The sequence below is a fragment of the Thamnophis elegans genome, chromosome 14 (genome assembly GCF_009769535.1).
Source record: "Thamnophis elegans isolate rThaEle1 chromosome 14, rThaEle1.pri, whole genome shotgun sequence".
In the NCBI taxonomy this organism is placed as follows: Eukaryota; Metazoa; Chordata; class Lepidosauria; order Squamata; family Colubridae; genus Thamnophis; species Thamnophis elegans.
In genome coordinates this window covers 11347011-11366328 of record NC_045554.1, presented here as the reverse complement: position 1 = coordinate 11366328, position 19318 = coordinate 11347011, and the positions used below count along the sequence as shown (strand labels likewise).

At 46.0% G+C, this 19318-nt stretch overlaps 1 protein-coding gene across 1 annotated transcript; it reads left to right on the top strand.

The window, feature by feature from the left end:
• The first annotated feature begins 1136 nt into the window (after positions 1 to 1136).
• Positions 1137 to 18984, top strand: MCRIP2 (MAPK regulated corepressor interacting protein 2). The gene is made up of 5 exons (XM_032231263.1): positions 1137 to 1483; positions 1730 to 1838; positions 13228 to 13355; positions 15696 to 15797; positions 18563 to 18984. Exons 1-5 carry the CDS (start codon positions 1429 to 1431, stop codon positions 18631 to 18633), a joined length of 465 nt encoding a protein of 154 aa, XP_032087154.1. The 5' UTR covers positions 1137 to 1428; the 3' UTR covers positions 18634 to 18984.
• The last annotated feature ends 334 nt before the right edge of the window (positions 18985 to 19318 follow it).

The window sequence follows — 19318 nt, the reverse complement described above, 5'->3', positions numbered from 1 at the left end:
CATCGTTCCTGTCACCCATCTCCTCCCACTTGTGACTGTATGACTGTAACTTTGTTGCTTGTATCCTTATGATTTATATTGATATTGTTTCCTAGTATGATTTGATTGCTTATTTGTACCCTATGACTATCATTAAGTGTTGTACCTTATGATTGGTGACGAATGTATCTTTTCTTTTATGCACACTGAAAGCTTATGCACCAAAGACAAATTTCTTGTGTGTCCAATCACACTGGGCCAATAAAGAATTCTATTCTATTCTATTCTATTCTCTAATCTTTCCCAATTCCATTCTATTCTATAGATGAGATGGGCATCCAGCAATAGCTTGTTAGATGCCCATCTCATCCATAATGGCTAATCATGTATATATTGTAAAAATGAGAAATTATGAAACAAAGAGGAATATGTTTAAGACAACATGATGTAAAATGGAAAACCTGAAATTAGAAAAAAGAAATAGAAAAAAGATAGATGATAGATAGATGATAGATGGTGATAGATAGATAGATAGATAGATAGATAGATAGATAGATAGATAGATAGATAGATAGATAGATAGATAGATAGATAGATAGATAGATAGATAGATAGATAGATAGATAGATAGATAGATAAAGGAACGTGATGGCTCAGTGGCTAAGACACAACTTGTCAATCAGAAAGTTCAGCAGTTCGGCGGTTCGAATCCCTAACGAGGGAACTCCCGTTACTTGTCCCAGCTTCTGCCAACCTAGCAGCTCCGGACAGCGCTGGCTCTTCGGCTTTGAAATGAAGATGAACACAGCCCCCTAGAGTCGGGAACCACTAGCACATACTGTGTGTGCGAGGGGAACCTTTACCTTTGCAACAAATGAAAAAAAAAATAACATAACACAACAAATAAATAATAAATACATAAGCAAATACATAAATAAGTAAGCTTGCAACGGGCTGCCCTGCCCCTCTTTATCTCGCGATTGCCCGGGCTCGGAACCCACGTGGGAACGTCACGGGAGCCGATCCAGGCAGGCAAGCTCCCACGGGGCGCCTCCCTTGCGCAACCCAAGCCTGGAGTCCCGGCCAAAAGCGCTCGGCGCCTTTAAAAAAGCCCAGCCACGAGGGTGGGGAGGGGGGGCGTGCTGGAGGGAAGCTCCGGCTGGCCGGCCCTGCGCTGGGCGGCCTTAAAGGGGACTGGCGCCTTGTGGCCGGCCAAGTGAAAATCCCAGGCCGGCGAAGGGAAGTCTCTCTATCTCTCTGGCCGTCTCCCTTGGGGTCCTGCAAGCGGTGCGGGGACTGTGGCCGAAAGGCGGGCCGGCCCTCCCCAACGGGAGGAGCCTCTTTCGAACCCGGCTCCCGGGAAATGCCCAGCAGGGAGCTGGATCCCCTGCGTTAGGATCGGGAACGCTTGAGCGCCTGGCCAGCCTTGCTCCGGCGGAGGGGACGCCGATGATGTACACCATTACCAAGGGCCCGAGCAAGCTAGCCACGCAGAGGAGGACAGGTAAGGCAGTACCCCGGACCACAATGCCCATCATCCCCAGCCACCAGGGGGAAGATCGGGAGCCGCGATCCCCCCCATCTAGGAAAATCTGCGAGCTCAGCCCTTGCTCGTTCTGCAAAGGGCGCCCACCCCTCCTTTAATTGCATCCCCCCTCCCATCCCGGACGGGCTGTCAAGTGTCGGGCCGTTCCGCAGGCCCAGCCAGGTGTCCGGATCGCGCCTCTCTCTCTCTCTCTCGCCCCCGCAGGTCCCACGCAGCAGGTGGAGAGCAAATTGGTCGATCTGAAATGCCGGCGGCCGCAGCAGCAACAGCAGCAGCAACAGCAGCCGGAGCTGGGCTCGTGGCCCCTTGCAAGGTGAGGAGGGGGTCCCGTGATGGTAGGGGTCGTCCAAGCCGGCAAGGCAACCCCGCGGCGGCGAGAGGACGTCGCCCCTCTGCCCGGTGACCTTGCGCGCTGCTTGCCAGCAGGCTGGCTCCGCCGCCCGCGGTCCCCTTTGCCCGGGGCGGGGGGCGATGGGTGGAAGCCAGAGGGTCGCCCCAGGACGGCCAGGCTGGTCCGGGTTGGGGTCTCGGGCAGAGCGGCTGGCAGCCTCCCCGGAAGGGAAGTGGAGGTGACCTTGTGGGGAGGCTGCCTGCTGTCCTTGTGGCCACATGGCTCCCAAGGGGCGGGGGGGGGAGAGGGAGGAGGGGGGTAGGGGGTGTGGTGGAAGGAGAGGGGGGGTTGCCCGCCCCCCCCTCCACCCGGCGGCTATCACCCCCTCCGAGCCACGTGGCTGGCAAGGACAACCCGCTCCCACGTGCCGCCTGGAGGGAGGGGAATCTCCTTTGGGGGAGGGAAGGGGGAGTAGGCAGGTGACGTCAAATGATGTCATGAGAAGAGAGGTGGGGGCAGGTGCCCAGCAGGCAGCCTTTGCCCTAGACTAGAGAAGGGCAAGGCAGAGGAGAAGAGGTGTGTGTGTAGGGGAGGGGGGTGCAGGAGCATGAAGGAGGCGGGCTAAACCTGTTCAATGCCCGCCTTCCTTAGGCTACAATTTTAGGGAGTTGCAATGGATTTGTCATGCATATATGAGATAACAGATCAAAGATCCCACGCTTTTGGAACATTGAAGCTATGATGGCATAATGAGTGATTTTCATAACGTGGAAGGCCAAATTCCTAGGAAGGGATAACAAATATAGGGGGGCAAAGAAATGTTGTTTATGTTTAAATGAATTAAGGGGAGCGAGGAATGTAAAAGAAATATGAAAGGAGATCAATATAGTTGAAGTTGGAAGATAAGAATTTCACATACTGTTTGTATTATTATTGTTAATGGGGTTCCAAAAAGATTTGACCAAGTCAATGGAATATCCACAAATTATGTGCGTTTGTTACTGGAAAATTAAATAAAAAACACAATAACAGATAAAAGCATAAACATGATTTTGAATACATGAAAGGATACAAATGAAAAGGACAGGGAGGGTAGGCACGCTGGTGCGCTTATGCACGCCCCCTTACAGACCTCTTAGGAATGGGGTGAGGTCCACAGTAGACAGTCTAAGGTTAAAGTTTTTGGGGTTTGGGGAAGAAACCACAGAGTCAGGTAGAGCATTCCAGGCATTGACCCCTCTGTTGCTGACGTCATATTTTCTGCAATTGGGCGGGGAGGAGATGCTGAGCACTGGGGCTCTTTTGCATTCCTTTGGGTGCCCCGGCACACTCTTAACAGTAACAGAGTTGGAAGGGACCTTGGAGGTCATCTAGTCCAACCCCCTGCTCGTGCAGGAGACCCATACTAGGGATTCAAACCGCTGACCTTTCTGATCAACAAGCTCAGTGTCTGAGCCACTGAGCCACCCAGCAAGGCTGTCTTTGCTCTTCTGGGGACTTGGCTTGGATAACTCCGCCCACCCCCCCAGATGGAAGAAAAGGGATGTTCTCAAAGTTAAGGTTAAGAGAGGTGGACTTCAACTCCCAGAATTCCTCAGCCAGCGTCTAGACTCCCGTTTTTCAACCATAACAGCTTTTAAGATCTGTAGGCACTGGCTGGGGAATTCTGGGAGTTGAAGTCCACTAGACTAGACAGTGAGGGATGTGGTGGCTCAGTGGCTAAGACACTGAGCTTGTCGATCAGAAAGGTCGGTGGTTCGAATCCCAAGCCCCACATAACAGAGTGAGCTCCCGTTACTTGTCCCAGCTTCTGCCAACCTAGCAGTCCGAAAGCACGTAAAAAATGCAAGTAGAAAAACAGGGATCACCTTTGGTGGGAAGGGAACAGCGTTTCGTGCACCTTCGGCATTGAGTCATGCCGGCCACATGACCACAGAGATGTCTTCTGATAGTGCTGGCTCTTCGGCTTTGAAACAGAGATGAGCACTGCCCCCTAGAGTCGGGAACGACTAGCACATACATGCAAGGGGAACCTTTATGTTTATTTTTTAAACTAGACAGTAGTAATTGGATGGCTAATTGCAGAGATCTTTTGTTCAAACATATCCAATTTTGGGTTTATATGCTGTCTGCTTGGATTCACAGGTAGTCCTTGATTTATGACCACAATGGAGCCCCAAATTTCTGTGGTTAAGTGAGACATTTGTTAAGTGAGTTCTGCCCCGTTTTATGACCTTTCTTGCCACACTTGTTAACTGAGCCCCTGAAGTTGACAAGTTAGTAACCCAGTTGTTAAGTGAATCATGGCAGGGGTTAAGTTAGTAACCAGGTTGTTAAGTGAATCGAGCTTCCCTTTTGACTTTGCTGGTCAGACAATCACAAAAGGGTATCAAGTGACCTTGGGACACAGCAACCGCCTTAAAAATGAACCAGTTGCCCAGCCTCTGAATTTTGATTATGTGGATGCTGCAAAGGTCGTAACTGTGAAATATGGCCATAAGTCACTTTTTTTCAATGCCATCATAACTTTGTGCGGTCACTAAAAGAATCATTTAGTGAGTCGCAGACTGCCTGTGGTATATAATCCAGCCTGAAGTGGAAATGCAACCATTCAGCCTGTTGGGCTAAGCAGGACAGAGTTTTGGAAATAGTGTTGGAAGTGGTGAGTTTGGAAGGATTGAGGATGGAAAAAAAATTCACTCCAACGTAGCCCATTTTGTACAAATATTTCTCGAATTATGACAATTTGGGAACAGAATTTTCATTTCCAAGCAAGGCAAGTTGTTTAGTGAGTAATGCCGGATTTTGCAACTCTTTTTTGCCACTGTTGTTAAGCAAAACCTCTCCAGTTGCTAAGTGAATCATGCAGTTGCAAAGCAAAACCAGTGACAACTCCACACACTCACACACATTTGCTTGTGGGAAGCCAGCTGAGAAGGCCACGCATGACCCCGGGATCCTGCAACCATTTGTGAATAATATGCCAAATGCCATACCCCCGAATTTTGAATCACGTAACTGTGAGGATGCTACAACAGTCATAGGGTGCAAAGACTGGTTGCAAGTCCCTTCCCCCCCTGTACTGTTGTAACTTTGAACCGTCGCTAAACGAAGGATTGTGAATTGAGGATTATCTGTGCAAGCTTTGAGCTTCACCTCTTAATCTAGGAAACTCCCACTTGTTTATTTCCATTTTGAACATGTGCTGCAGCCTGAAAAATGTTTGAAAACCCCTAAAGTTGGTCACCACCATGCCGTAATATGAATTGTTCATTTATTTGGGCACAAATTAATAACTCTGGTGTTGCCCAGGTATTTATTCAGAGGGGGACAATGTCCGGTCCAAACGTAATTTCTAATGTTGGATTTTCCCCCTTATCAAAGGGAGCCCCCATGTGGAGTACTGTGAAGCCATTACCATGGCAGCTCCACCGCTGTTCAGTAGAAGCCATCTTACGGAAGCAGTACAGTAGAAGTTGTTTGAAGGCACAACAGGCTGTATCTTTACAGAACACACACATTGAGGGGTATTAGGGGTGACTTACCCCCACAGTATTTGTTTCCAGAGAGTAAGTCATCTGTGTACCAAGTTTGGTTGAAATTGCTTGAGGCGTTCCAGAGTTATGCTGGAACACACAGACACACACAGACACACACACACACACACAGACACACACACACAGAGCCATTTATATATGTATAGATTGTTGGTTCAATGAACACAACAGTTGTGCTTTGGGTAATTGGGGGTAAATTATAGCGTGTGTTAAACTATTTTGTGGTTGAAAAAAAATCCCACAGGTATAGAATTTGTTTGTGGTGAGAAATGGATCCACCCTTGAGTTTACCTGATACTGCCGTTTGCATTACACAACCGCATTAATTTTGATTACGCAACTACAATACTGCACAGATAGTCTTTGACTTGCCACAATTCATTTAGTGACCGTTCAGAGTTACAACAGCACTGACAGTAGAGACTTCCTGACCATTTTTTCCACACTTATGACTGTTGCAACATCCCCATGGTCACGTGATTTATATTAGGCTGTTCAACATCTGACTTATATTTGTGACGATCCCAGTGTCCCGGAGGTGGGGGGGATCTCCTTTTGTGACCTTCTGACCCGCCAGGTCAACAGGGAAAACAGATCCTCCTCACAACCGTGGGACTGACTTAACAACGGCAGCGATTCACGTGGCAAGGGAAATCGTAAAACGGGGCAAAACTCACCGATCAAATGCCTCATTTGCTAGCTAAATTTTGGGCTCGATTGTGGTCGTAAGTTGAGTTTGGGTTCAAAATCCTTTCTCCACGCCTCAAAGGGCCCTGAAAAAGTAGACAATACTATTTCCCTGGGTTTAGAAAAACCATTTTGTGTTGCAAAGCAAATTATCACTTTGTGTTATACATGGCTTGAAGTCCAGGCAGTGTTGGTTTAGTTTCTGGCTGGTTTGGATACTTGCAAGCCCAGCCATTGTTAACTCTTCCCCCTCACCCTTCCATTCCATTGTGTTCGATTCTCTGGCAAAGTCCCTGCAATTTTTTGGGCCACATTTTTCAGAAGCCATTTGCTTCCTGAGGCCGAGAGAAAGTGGCTGGCACAAAGTCACCTAGCTGGTTTCATGCCAAAGACCGGACTAGAACTCACCATATTTTTATTTTATTTAGTTTGTCAAACATGTAAAAGATAACCGGTATAAGCATAAAGATAAAGATAAACACAGTAAATGGGTACGAATAAATGGAGGCAGTAGGACAGGGATGGTGGGCACGCTGGTGTGCTTATGCACGCCCCTTACAGACCTCTTAGGAATGGGGTGAGGTCCACAGTAGACAGGTTAAAATTATGGAGGTTTGGGGATGCAAAAACGGAGTCAGGTAGAGCATTCCAGGCATTGACCAATCTGTTGCTAAAGTCCCATTTTGTGTAATTGGAGTGCTTTACCTTGAGCTTGTATCGGGGTGAAATTCAGCAGGTTCTGGAGAACCAGTAGCGTAAATTTTGAGTAGTTCAGAGGACCGGCAAATATCACCTCTGGTTGGCCCCAGTGTGGGGAGGGAATGGGGATTTTGCAGTATCCTTCCCCTGCCATGCCCACCAAGCCATGCCCACAGAACCGGTAGGCAAAAATTTTGAATTTCACCCTCCCGGTTTGTATCTATCGTTACCATAGCTGAACTGCTTTGAAAATTCAATGTGTTGTTGAAGCGCTGTGACCATCTTTGCTAAAATAAAAGACTTTTACGCAAGACCGCGAAGGTAATCCACCTACTTGGAAGATACTCAACCTCCCATTGACAAAGTTATCTTCCTTTTGGTCTATATAATTTATGGCCCTGTGTATTTACTTATGTAGCAAGAGTCCAAAAAGTGCTTCGTAAATCTTTCTTTGCTTAATAGCAGCGTTTGCACAACACATGTTAAATGATGTAACAAAATTAACCCATTTTCTGGCTAGGAAGAGCTTGAGGGAGCATGAACTAACCCAGGGGACACCAAAGCACGCCCCCCCCCTCTAAAACCAAGATCCTAAGCCAGAAAATAGTTGGAAAGTCTGAATTAGATGCTAAAACTAGATAGAAATTAGCTTTTGCCATAAACAGCAACTTTAAGGTGGTTGATTATATATAAATTCACTTAGCTGCATTTGAAGGATTGGCTTGAACATGGTTAAGGGAATTATAGTTTTCTTTAGGGGTCTACATTGGTGAGGATATGCTGGAGTATATAGAAATCCTGTGGGCTGAATTGGTATAAAAAAACCTAAGATATGATTGGCTAATTTATGTTGTATAAGCCTAGCCAACTGTGAGCCACTAATCCATGATGTGTCTTAGTGCTTTTGTGTACAATCTGCAAGTGTGGCATGTTTAAGTAATCACGTTTAATGCTAAGTTAAGACTATGGTACCATTGTATGATAGACATCGTTCAAGTGGCAGTTTGCAAAGTTTACTCTTTCTATTTATGCACAAGATTCTAGACCTCGTGGACGGGTGAAAAAAAAGATATCTGGCCATTGCAATGTTTAGGCATGGAAAGGGAACAGAAAACAGTGCAATTCATTCCCCCTCCCCCCAAAGAAAAACTTTTATCTCAAAGTTTATTTAATCTATCTATCTATCTATCTATCTATCTATCTATCTATCTATCTATCTATCTATCTATCTATCTATCTATCTATCTATCTATCTATCTTATCTATCTATCTATCTATCTATCTATCTCTATCTCTATCATCTATCTATCTATCTATCTATCTATCTATCTATCTATCTATCTATCTATCTATCTATCTGTGTGTATGCATGTTTGTGTGTTCCAGCATAACTCTGGAATGCCTCGAGCAATTTCAGACTTTGTACACAGATTACTTGCCCTCTGGAAACAAATACTGTGGGGGTAAGATATCCCTAATACCCCTTGGGGGAGGGTGTTGTGCTAAGATACAACCTGTTGTGCCTTACAATGGCTTCTACCGTACTGCCGTAAAATGGCTTCTACAGTGCAGCACAGTAGAGTCACCATGGTAACGGTTTCACAGTACTCCACAAGGGGGCTCCCTCTGGTAAGGGGGGAAATCCATCATTAGAAATTAGGGTGGTATCACCTTTCTTGACACTTCTGGGGTCACAGGGAAAAGATTTGGAACTAATTTGACTATCACTAAGTGTTGCATCTTTTTTATTCTTGATGAATGTATTTGTTTATTCGCCTTATGTACACTGAGAGCATATGCACCAAAGACAAATTCCTTGTGTTCAATCATATTTGGCCAATAAAGGATTCTATTCTATTCTATTCTATTCTATTCTATTCCTATTTCCTATTTCCTATTTCCTATTCCTACTCTACTCTATTCCTGATTCTCTATTCTTATTCTATTCCATTCCATTCCTATTCCTACTCTACTCTACTCCTTATTCTCTATTCTATTCTATTCTATTCCATTTCCTATTTCCTATTCCTACTCTACTCTATTCCTGATTCTCTATTCTTATTCTATTCCATTCCATTCCATTCCTATTCCTACTCTACTCTACTCTACATTCTCTCTTCTCTTCTCTTTTATTCCATTTCCTATTTCCTATTCCTACTCTACTCTATTCCTTATTCTCTATTCCATTCCATTCCATTCCTGTTCCTACTCTACTCTACTCTATTCCTGATTCTCTATTCTATTCTATTCTATTCTACTCTATTCTATTCCATATTCCGTTCTCTTCTACCGTACTCTACTCTAATTTAATTGCTGTCGAAATCAAGGCTTTGGATAAATAAAGGATTAGGATAAATAAATATCAGGGCAACGCCGGGTTATCAGTTGGTAAAATATATAATTTGGGCCGGGAAGGCATCAGAGTGAGGTCAGAGACGCACATCAACATAGGTGCGTTATCGATCCCCTTCAATTCATTTCCTGCATTTCCCAACTTGTTGTGTCTCTTTCAGCTTTGGTGCTGGCTGTTTTTTTTTACAATGACCGTTTGTTCTACTGACCTTGGGAAAAATGCGTGTCCAGTTGCAAGGAGAATTTGGGAGAGGGCCTGGATGGGTTCACAGAAGGAGGAGGAGGAGGGGGGTTGGGAAGGCAGAGTAAACAACATGTGACTTGCTTGATGTTGTGGAAGTGTGATCAGGTGGAAGAATGTGGCTCATATGGCATTGGACTCCTGCCCCAGAGAACTTAGAAACTGGGACAAAGTCCAGGATCTCATTCTAGATGGTGACTTACATATGCAAAAGGACAAACATTATTAGTAGGAAGAGGAGTAGAATTAGTCTTGCCTCTGAATTCAAGGAATGCGGATAGTCCTCGACTTAAGGCTGTTTCGCTTAAGGATGGGCTCAAACTGAAAGAGCTCACGTTTGAGGAATGCCAATGTAGGTTGAATTCTTATGCTTGTGAAAATTCTCGTTTGCACCAATGCAAGTTGTAAGCCCTCAACGTACAACACTTTAGAATAGAATAGAATAACAGAGTTCGAAGGGACCTTGGAGGTCTTCTAGTCCAACCCCCTGCCTAGACAGGAAACCCTACACCATTTTAGACACATGGTTATCCAACATCTTCCTAAAAACTTCCAGTGTTGGAGCATTCACAACTCCTGGAGGCAAGTTGTCCCACTGGTTAATTGTTCTCACTGTCAGGAAATTTCTCCTTAGTTCTAAGTTGATTCTCTCCTTGATTAATTTCCATCCATTGCTTCTTGTCCTGCCCTCAGGTGTTTTGGAGAACAGCTTTGCTCCCTCTTCTTTGTAGCAATCCCTGAGATATTGGAACTCTGCTATCATGTCTCCCCTGGTCCTTCTTTTCATTCAACTAGACATACCCAGTTCCTGCAACCGTTCTTCATATGTTTTAGCCTCCAGTCCCCTAATCCTCTTTGTTGCTCTTCTCTGCACTCTTTCTAGAATCTCCACATCTTTTCTACATCGTGGCGACCAAAACTGGATGTAGGATTCCAAGTGTGGCCTTACCAAGGCCTTATAAAGTGGTATTAACACTTCACGTGATCTTGATTCTATCCCTCTGTTGATGTAGCTTAGAACTGTGTTGGCTTTTTTGTTGACTTTGTTCAGAGACACTTAGAAGTTATGACATCACAGGAACAAGTGACTTGTTCCTGTGATATTCACACTTAATGGTCATTGCAGCATCCCCACAGTCCACAGGATTTTTGGCAACTGACTTGTATTTATGACGGTCGCAGCATCCCGGGGTGGCATGTTCCCCTTTTGCGACCTTCTGACAAGCAAAGTCGATGGGGAAGCCGGATTCCCAACGAAGCGACTAACCTAAGAGCTGTAGTGATTCACTTAACGACTGCGGCAAGAAAGGTCGAAAAATGGGGCAAACTTGTTTAACAAATGTCTCGCTTAGCGACAGAAATTTTGGGCTCGATTGTGTTCGAGGACCTGTACGTAGAGTAGAAAATACCTATTGTATTGACCTGAACTGCAAACCTGAGAGGTTGGAGTTTGCAGATTCTCAAAAGGAAGCGAGAATTAGATTAGATTAACAGAGTTGGAAGGGACCTTATAGGTCATCTAGTCCAACCCCCCCTCCTAGGCAGGAGACCCTACACCATTTCTGACAGATGGCAGTGCAGTCTCTTCTTGAAAGCTTCCAGTGATTAAGCTCCCACAACTTCTGAAGGCAACTTCTGTTCCATTGGTTGATTGCTACTCACTGTCAGGAAAGTTCTTCCTTATTTCCAGGTTGAATCTCTCCTTGACTAGTTTCCATCCATTATTCCTTGTCTGGCCTTCAGGTGTTTTGAAAAATAGCTTGACCGCTTCCTCTCTGTGGCAGCCTCTCAAATATTGGAAGACCTCTATCCTGTCACCCCTGGTGCTTCTCTCCACTAGACTAGCCAGGCCCAGTTCCTGCAACCGTTCATCGTATGTTCTAGCCTCCAGTCCCCTCATCATCCTGGTTGCTCTTCTCTGCATTTTTTTCTCACGAACGCTTCCAGTCCAGATTCACATCCAGAGCTTCATTGGGAATTCCAATTCAGATTGGGTCTGGAAGTGCAATTCCAAAGTGATTTTCTGCAAATTCCGTGCCCCTTCAAAAATGGTTCTGGTAGAAGAGGAGTGAGTGGGAGGCAAGGAGCCTCCGATGTGATGTGTGATTGTTTTGATTTTTAAACCCAGGGATTCTCCTTTGATTACGGCTCCACTCCGTCTCCTTTGAAGGCTGATGCAACGTTCCACCCATCCTGTGCCAAAGATTGTGGCTCTTTCACTAATCTGACTCAGGATTAGGAAAGATTACAAACGAACTGTTAAATCCTTGGGACCAGCCAGTGCAAGAATTAGCTTGGATGATGAATGGTCAACCTTTCCTCATATATATATTTTTACAACCCCTGATAAGCCCCAATTATGGGAGGAAGCTAACTGCTTCCATCATCTGTCCTTCGGCTCGTCACAAGAGTCCATCACGACAGAAACCCAATATTTTTACTGTTGCCTTTGTTATATTTGTGTTTTTTTTTATTTGTTTATTTATCAGCACAAATAAAAACACACACACACACACACACACACACACACATATATATATATATATATATATATATATTCTATTCTATTCTATTCCTGATTCTTTATTCTGTCCTGTCCTGCTCTGTTCTATTCTGTTCCATTCCATTCCATTCCATTTCCATTACTTTATTCTATTCTGTTCTTTTCTGTTATGTTCTATTCCTGATTCTTTATTCCATTATTCTATTCTATTCTAGAATGCTTCTAGGGGCACAGGGAAAATATTTGGAACTAATTTGATATCACTAAGGGTTGTATCTTTTTATTCTTGATGAATGCATTTTTATTCTCCTTGTGTACATTGAGAGCATCTGCACCAAAGACAAATTCCTTGTGTGTCCAATCACACTTGGCTAATAAAGAATTCTATTCTATTCTATTCTATCCTATCCCATTCCATTTCAATTATTCTATTCTATTCCTATCCTATCCTATATTCCATTCCATTTCTTTTCCATTATTCTATTCTATTCTATTCTTATTAAGATTTAAGATTAAGATTAAGATTTAGTTTATTTGTATGCCGCCCTTCTCCGGGAGGGACTCAGGGCAGCGAACAACTCAAAAGGGAAAAAAGGGATACAAACACAATACACGTAATTAAAATACACAAGAGTCATACAGCCATACAAGTCGAGAGGGGAGGGGAACTCATCAACCCCAGGCCTGCCGGCACAGCCAGGTTTTGACGGCTTTCCGGAAGGCCTGGAGAGAGGTGAGGGTCCGGATCTCCGCAGGGAGTTCATTCCAAAGGGCCGGAGCTGCCACAGAGAAGGCCCTCCCCCGGGTGGTAGCCAGATGGCATTGGCTGGTAGACGGAACCCGGAACCCTACCCTATTCTATTCCATTCCATTCCTTTCCATTATTCTATTCTATTCTATTCTCATTCTTATTCTATCCTATCCCATTCCATTTCCATTATCCTATCCTATCTTATCCTATATTCCATTCCTTTCCTTTCCATTTCCATTATTCTATTCTATTCTATTCTTATCCTATCCTATCCTATATTCCATTCCATTGCTTTCCATTTCCATTATTCTATTCTATTCTATTCTATTCTATTCTATTCCATCCTACCCTATCCTATCCCATCCCATCCCATCCCATCCCATCCCATCCTATCCTATCCTTCTATTCCATTCGATTCCATTTCCATTCTTCTCTTCTCTTCTCTTCTCTTCCCTTCCCTTCCCTTCCCTTCCCTTCCCTTCTCTGAACAGCCCTTAAACAACAGGTTCGTCAGTCCAGGAGCACCCGCACTCCTAACAGAATTAAATAAAATCCTCTTCTCCTCTCTTTTGTCTTCGCAGCCCCCTTCCCAAGCTTGTGTTCAACAGGGTCAATGGAAAGAGAACCCCGTTGATGATCTCACCCCCCACAACCATAGAGGAAAACTACACCGTAGCTCACGAAGAAAATGTCCGGTTTGTGTACGAAGGTAAGTGGACTCGGACAGGAGTCTTCAAGGGTGGCCAATGAAAGAAGTGTGGACTTCAACTCCCAGAATTCCCCAACTCCCAGCACGTGGGCTGAAGGATTCTGGAAGTTGAAGTTTGAAAAATGCTGTTCTAGGAGGAAGCAAAAACACTGATGGATCCCCGATGCCTTGTTTGCTGTTGAGTTGTATGCAGAGGTTGCATTCAGCCAGGTTCTGGAGAACCATGAGTGGGAATTTTGAGAGTGAGGAGGGATTGGGGATTTTGCAGTATCCTTCTCCTGCCACGCCCACAAAGCCATTCCCACAGAACCTGTAGTAAAAATGTTTGAATTCCACTACTGGTTGTATATATCAGGAGGCTGTGAGTTCGCTTTAGGTAGAGACAGATATTTCTCTCTCTCTGGGCACAATGAGAATGTATCTGCTGAACAAAAACTCCGCACTGGCGACAGGAAGGGCACCCGGCCACTTATTTAGGGTAAGGAGGAGGAGAAGAGAGGAGGCGGAGGGAAAGAGAGGGGAAGAAGAAAGGAGGAAGGATGAGGAGGGAAAGGAAGAAAGGATAACACAGACGAAGTAAGGGTGGGGAATTAAGAGTAGGAGAGAGGGTAAGAAGGAGGAGAAGGGAGGAGGAGTGGGGGAAAGAGAGGGGAAGAAGAATGAAGGAAGGATGAGGAGGGAAAGGAAGAAAGGGTAACGCAGAGGAAGAGAAGGAAGGAAGAGTGGGGGGAAGAGGGGAAAGAGAAGAAGAAAGGAAGGATGAGGAGGGAAACGAAAAAAGGATAAAGCAGAGGACATAAGGGAGGGGAATTAAGAGTAGGAGAGAGGGTAAGAAGGAGGAGAAGGGAGGAGGAGAGGGGAAGAAGAAAGGAGGAAGGATGAGGAGGGAAAGGAAGAAAGGGTAACGCAGAGGAAGAGAAGGAAGGAAGAGTGTGGGGAAGAGGGGAAAGAGAAGAAGAAAGTGAGGAGGGAAACGAAGAAAGAATAAAGCAGATGACATAAGGGAGGGGAATTAAGAGTAGGAGAGAGGGTAAGAAGGAGGAGAAGGGAGGAGGAGTGGGGGAAAGAGAGGGGAAGAAGAATGAAGGAAGGATGAGGAGGGAAAGGAAGAAAGGGTAACACAGAGGAAGAGAAGGAAGGAAGAGTGGGGGGAAGAGGGGAAAGAGAAGAAGAAAGGAAGGATGAGGAGGGAAACGAAGAAAGAATAAAGCAGATGACATAAGGGAGGGGAATTAAGTGTAGGAGAGAGGGTAAGAAGGAGGAGAAGGGAGGAGGAGAGGGGGAAAGAGAGGGGAAGAAGAAAGGAGGAAGGATGAGGAGGGAAAGGAAGAAAGGGTAAAGCAGACGAAATAAGAAGGGGGAACGAAGAGTAGGAGAGAGGGTAAGAAGGAGAAGAGAGGAAGAGGGGGGAAAGAGAGGGGAAGAAGAATGAAGGAAGGAGAGGAGGAAAGAAGAAGGCAGAGAAGGGAGGTTGAGAAGATAGAAGGTTGTTGCTGCATAGGGTGGCAAGAAAGTGATCCAAACTGTATTCTATATATGTGTGTAAAAATGAGTATAGAGATTAATGATGAATAGACAAATGTTAAATAGCAATTATAAGAATGTATACCTATGAATGAATTTGAAAGGGAAAAGATTTAAAAAAAAACTATTTGCAAAAAAAAAAGAAGAGGTCATCAGCCGTTGTTCCCCCTGATTTTTTTCTTGCCAAAAGACACAAATGAAACCAAGACAACCACAGCGCGACAAAATCAAACTTTTTTGACTTAACGTTTTTTATGGAAGGGGGACCCTCCATCAGCGTGGGGACCCTTTCAACAGGTGGTCCTTGACTTACAACCACAACGGAGTCCAAAATTCCCGTTGCTAAGCAAGACAGTTGAGTTGGCCCCATTTGGCGCGCTTTCTCGCCAAGGGAATCCCTGCAGTCGATATGTTAGTTACTTGGGGGGGGTTAATCAGTGTTTCTCAACCTTGGCAACTTGAAGATGTCCGGACTTCAACTCCCAGAATTCCCCAGACAGCGAATGCTGTCTGGGGGAATTCTGGGAGTTGAAGTCCGGACATCTTCAAGTTGCCAAGGTTGAGAAACACTGGGTTAAGTGAACCTTTGTTGGAAGGTTACTAAAGAGGAATCACATGACAAACCACCACCACCCCGGGACACTGCAACCCGTCGTAACTACGAGTCAGTTGCCCAATGCTTGAATTTTGATCAGGGGACCATGAGGGATGCTGCAACATTCGTAAGCGTGACGCTTTTTTCAGTGTCGACGTGACTTTGAATGGTCACTAAATGGACGGTTCTAAGTTGAGGACATCCTGTACGTTCTTTTCTAGCTTGGCAACAAGTGGAACAACAGCTGGACAGTCGAGAGCAGGGAGACGGTCGATCTGGCCCAGTACAATACACAGAGAAAACACCCACTCCTGAATTGAAAGGTGAGTAGGGAAACGATCCATTCCCAAGCCTTTACTTCTCCCTAAATCCAAGAAGAAGCAATCTGGCTGGGGAATTCTGGGAGTTGAAGTCCACCCGCATTAAAGTTGCTAAGGTTGAGCAAAAGTGCTCTACAACATAGGAGAAATAGCAAGAGCCCTTAGACTTATATACCGCTTCGCAGTGCTTTACAGCTAGAAGAGTCAAGAGTATTTACCCCCAACAATCTGGGTCCTCAGCTTAACGACCTTGAAAGGATGGAAGGTTGATGGATCAACCTTGAGCCGGTGGGACTCGAACTGCTGGCAGCTGGCAGAATTAGCCTGCAATACTGCATTCTAACCACTGGATGGATGGATGGATGCATGGAAGGAAGGAAGGAAGGAAGGAAGGGCAATAGCAATGGCACTTAGACTTATACGCCACTTTACAGTGCTTTCCAGCCCCCTCTAAGCAGTTTACAGAATCAGCCCCTTGCCCCCAACCATCTGGGTCCTCAGCTTAATGACCTTGAAAGGATGGAAGGTTGATGGATCAACCTTGAGCCAGTGGGACTCGAACTGCTGGCAGCTGGCAGAATTAGCCTGCAATACTGCATTCTAACCACTGGATGGATGGATGGATGCGTGGAAGGAAGGAAGGAAGGAAGGAAGGAAGGAAGGAAGGAAGGAAGGAAGGAAGGAAGGGAGGGCAATAGCAATGGCACTTAGACTTATACACCACTTTACAGTGCTTTCCAGCCCTCTCTAAGCAGTTTACAGAATCAGCCCCTTGCCCCCAACCATCTGGGTCCTCAGCTTAACGACCTTGAAAGGATGGAAGGTTGATGGGTCAACCTTGAGCCGGTGGGACTCGAACTGCTGGCAGCTGGCAGAATTAGCCTGCAATACTGCATTCTAACCACTGGATGGATGGATGGATGGATGCATGGAAGGAAGGAAATAAGGAAGGAAGAGCAATAGCACTTAGACTTATACACCACTTTACAGTGCTTTCCAGCCCTCTCTAAGCAGTTTACAGAATCAGCCCCTTGCCCCCAACCATCTGTGTCCTCGTTTTACCCACCTCAGAAGGATGGAAGGCTGAGTTCAATCTGGAGCCTGGTGAGATTTGGGCTGCCAAATTGCAGGCAGCCGGCAGTCAGCAGAAATAGAGGCAACTGGACTTTTTGGTTTTTCGTTGGAGAGGTTTTGCTTTTCATCCAGGAAGCTTCTTCAGCTCTAACTGGATGGTGGGGAATGGAAGGATTTATACTCCTTGCAGACAGAGCTGGTCATTTGAATCCTTTTAGAGAGTCCTTGAAGCCACTTGGAGGTTTGTCTGCATCCTCAGGGAGTTGTGCAAACTTTGCAGAGACTGCCTGGAGCTGCTGAAAAGGAGTGTGCTGTGGAGCTCTGCTTTCTGCAGGATGTTTTCTGCCCAGAGTCCCTTCTTGTTGAACACAAGAAGGCTTCACACTCATTTGCACTACTCGGGTGACCCTAAGGAAACAGACAAACCTCCATGTGGCCTCAAGGACTCTCCCAAAGGATGCAAACGACCAGCTGTCTGCAAATCCTTCCATTCCGTTCTGGGAAGTCGGGGGGGGGGGGGGGAAGGAGGAGGGGGGTTGGGGGGAGGGTGGAGGGAGGGAGGGGTATGCATTAGGCTAGACAAGAATTTGATGGTAAACTAGAATTATTTTGACACACAAAGAATTGTACTTCGATGTCTTACTGATTGAGGAATGATGAAATGTTTGTTTTAAAAGAAATAAAACTTTTGAACCCAGAGAATCGAAAAGTCTTAAAAAAAAACCCGCAGAAAATCCAGCTGCCTCTTGAAAAAGCACCTTTGGGACAACCCTGACCTGGATGCCTGAGAATCTCCACAGCCATTTCATAAGCAGAGTTTCTCGGTTCCACCACAAAACCGCGTTCGACTAAAGGGCGCTCGACGAAACCGCGTAGCTGACGTCATCACAGGGCGACAACAGCGCGGAGACAGAAGCACGCTGTCAACGCTAAACCTAAAATTAACACCTAAACCTAACCCCCCTAAACCTAACCCTAAACCTAACCCTAAACCTAACCCTAAACCTAACCCTAAACCTAACCCTAAACCTAACCCTAAACCTAACCCTAACCCTAATCCTAACCCTTAACCTAACCCTAAACCTAACCCTAAACCTAACCCTAAACCTAACCCTTACCTTAAGTTGAATCAGCTTGCTTTTAAAGCGCTATTTAAAGCGCCCTTCTTTCTCCGCGCTCACTGTTGTCGCCCTGTTGATGACATCAGCGACGCGGTTTAATCGGGCGCGCTTTAGTCGAGCGCGGTTTTGTCGTGCCACTGAGTTTCTCACCCCTGTAAAAATTCCCCAGCCAGCAATAAAAACTCTATTCTGGGAGTTGAAGTCCACCTGTTTTAAAATCGCTCAGGTCAAGAAACATGGCTCTGAAGCAGAGGTGCGATTCACTTATCCTCCCTAACGGTTTGCAAATGTGAGTGCGCTCGCATGCGCCACGTCTGCCCGTGTGTGCCCGTCACATCTGTGCATGTGCACCATCATCTGCGCATGTGCAGTGCTCGCACATTTACGTCGGGGCGGGTGGGTGGAGCCTCCCGCAGCCGCCGCTACTGATTCTCCCGAACCGGAGAGAACTGCCTGAATACCACCTCTGCTCTGATGGTTGGGTGGAAAGAAATGACACACTTAAACAGCTTTTCTTTGTGGGGAAATTTGCAAATGTCTAACTTTCCCTCCCCCACCCTTTTTTTTTTTTAGATTTTGTTCCCATTGACCTGGAAGATTGGTGGGCTCAACAATTCCTGGCCAAAATCAAGAATGGCTCTTAAGGAAGGCAGGAGAGGCTGCTCCACAAGAGAAAATTTTCAATTTCACTCTTAAGAAAAATGCAGGCGCCTCGGAGTGCAGCGAGTACTGGACAAATGGAGGGGGAGGGGGCCGGCGGGGCACGAAGTTGGCTGCTCAGCTGGCCTTTGAAAATGCTGAGCCGTTCCACTGCCCGGAAGAAGCCTGCAGATCACACATTGTGGGAATGCTGGGGTGCCCAGGGAGGGGGGCCCGTGGGGGGCATTCTCCTCCTCCCTCGGGCCTGGCACCCAGCGCCGAGTCCATTTTTGGCCCCGGAGCCTAGACTGTGTGTTCACAATAAACACGCCGACCCTGCCAGTGGTACAAAAGGCCTCTTGCCTGAAAGGAGTTTTCTTGGGAGGGATTTGGCCTCCCTCCCCCAAGGACGTTTCTCTTGGGAGCGAAATGCCAAGGAGACGCAGGGGAGGGAAGTTCGGGCTTGCTGTTATTCAGAGCTGCCAAGATGAGGCATTGGGGAAACATCCAAAGACCCAGCTTTGTCAAGGTTATGGGGAATATAGCCCAGCGGTGTGATTCAAACTTTTTACTACTGGTTCTGTGGGCATGGCGTGGCTTGGTGGGCATGACAGGGGAAGGATACTGCGAAATCCCCATTCCCTCCCCACTCCAGGGTAAGGATACTGCGAAATACCCATTCCCTCCCTA

Bases quoted from the DNA above. Each gene is read 5' to 3' on its own strand.
- MCRIP2 (XM_032231263.1), top strand. From the start codon at position 1,429: ATGATGTACACCATTACCAAGGGCCCGAGCAAGCTAGCCACGCAGAGG. The intron at 13,356-15,695 runs GTAAGTGGACTC...GTTCTTTTCTAG, and splicing joins TGTCCGGTTTGTGTACGAAG to CTTGGCAACAAGTGGAACAA. The intron at 15,798-18,562 runs GTGAGTAGGGAA...TTTTTTTTTTAG, and splicing joins ACCCACTCCTGAATTGAAAG to ATTTTGTTCCCATTGACCTG.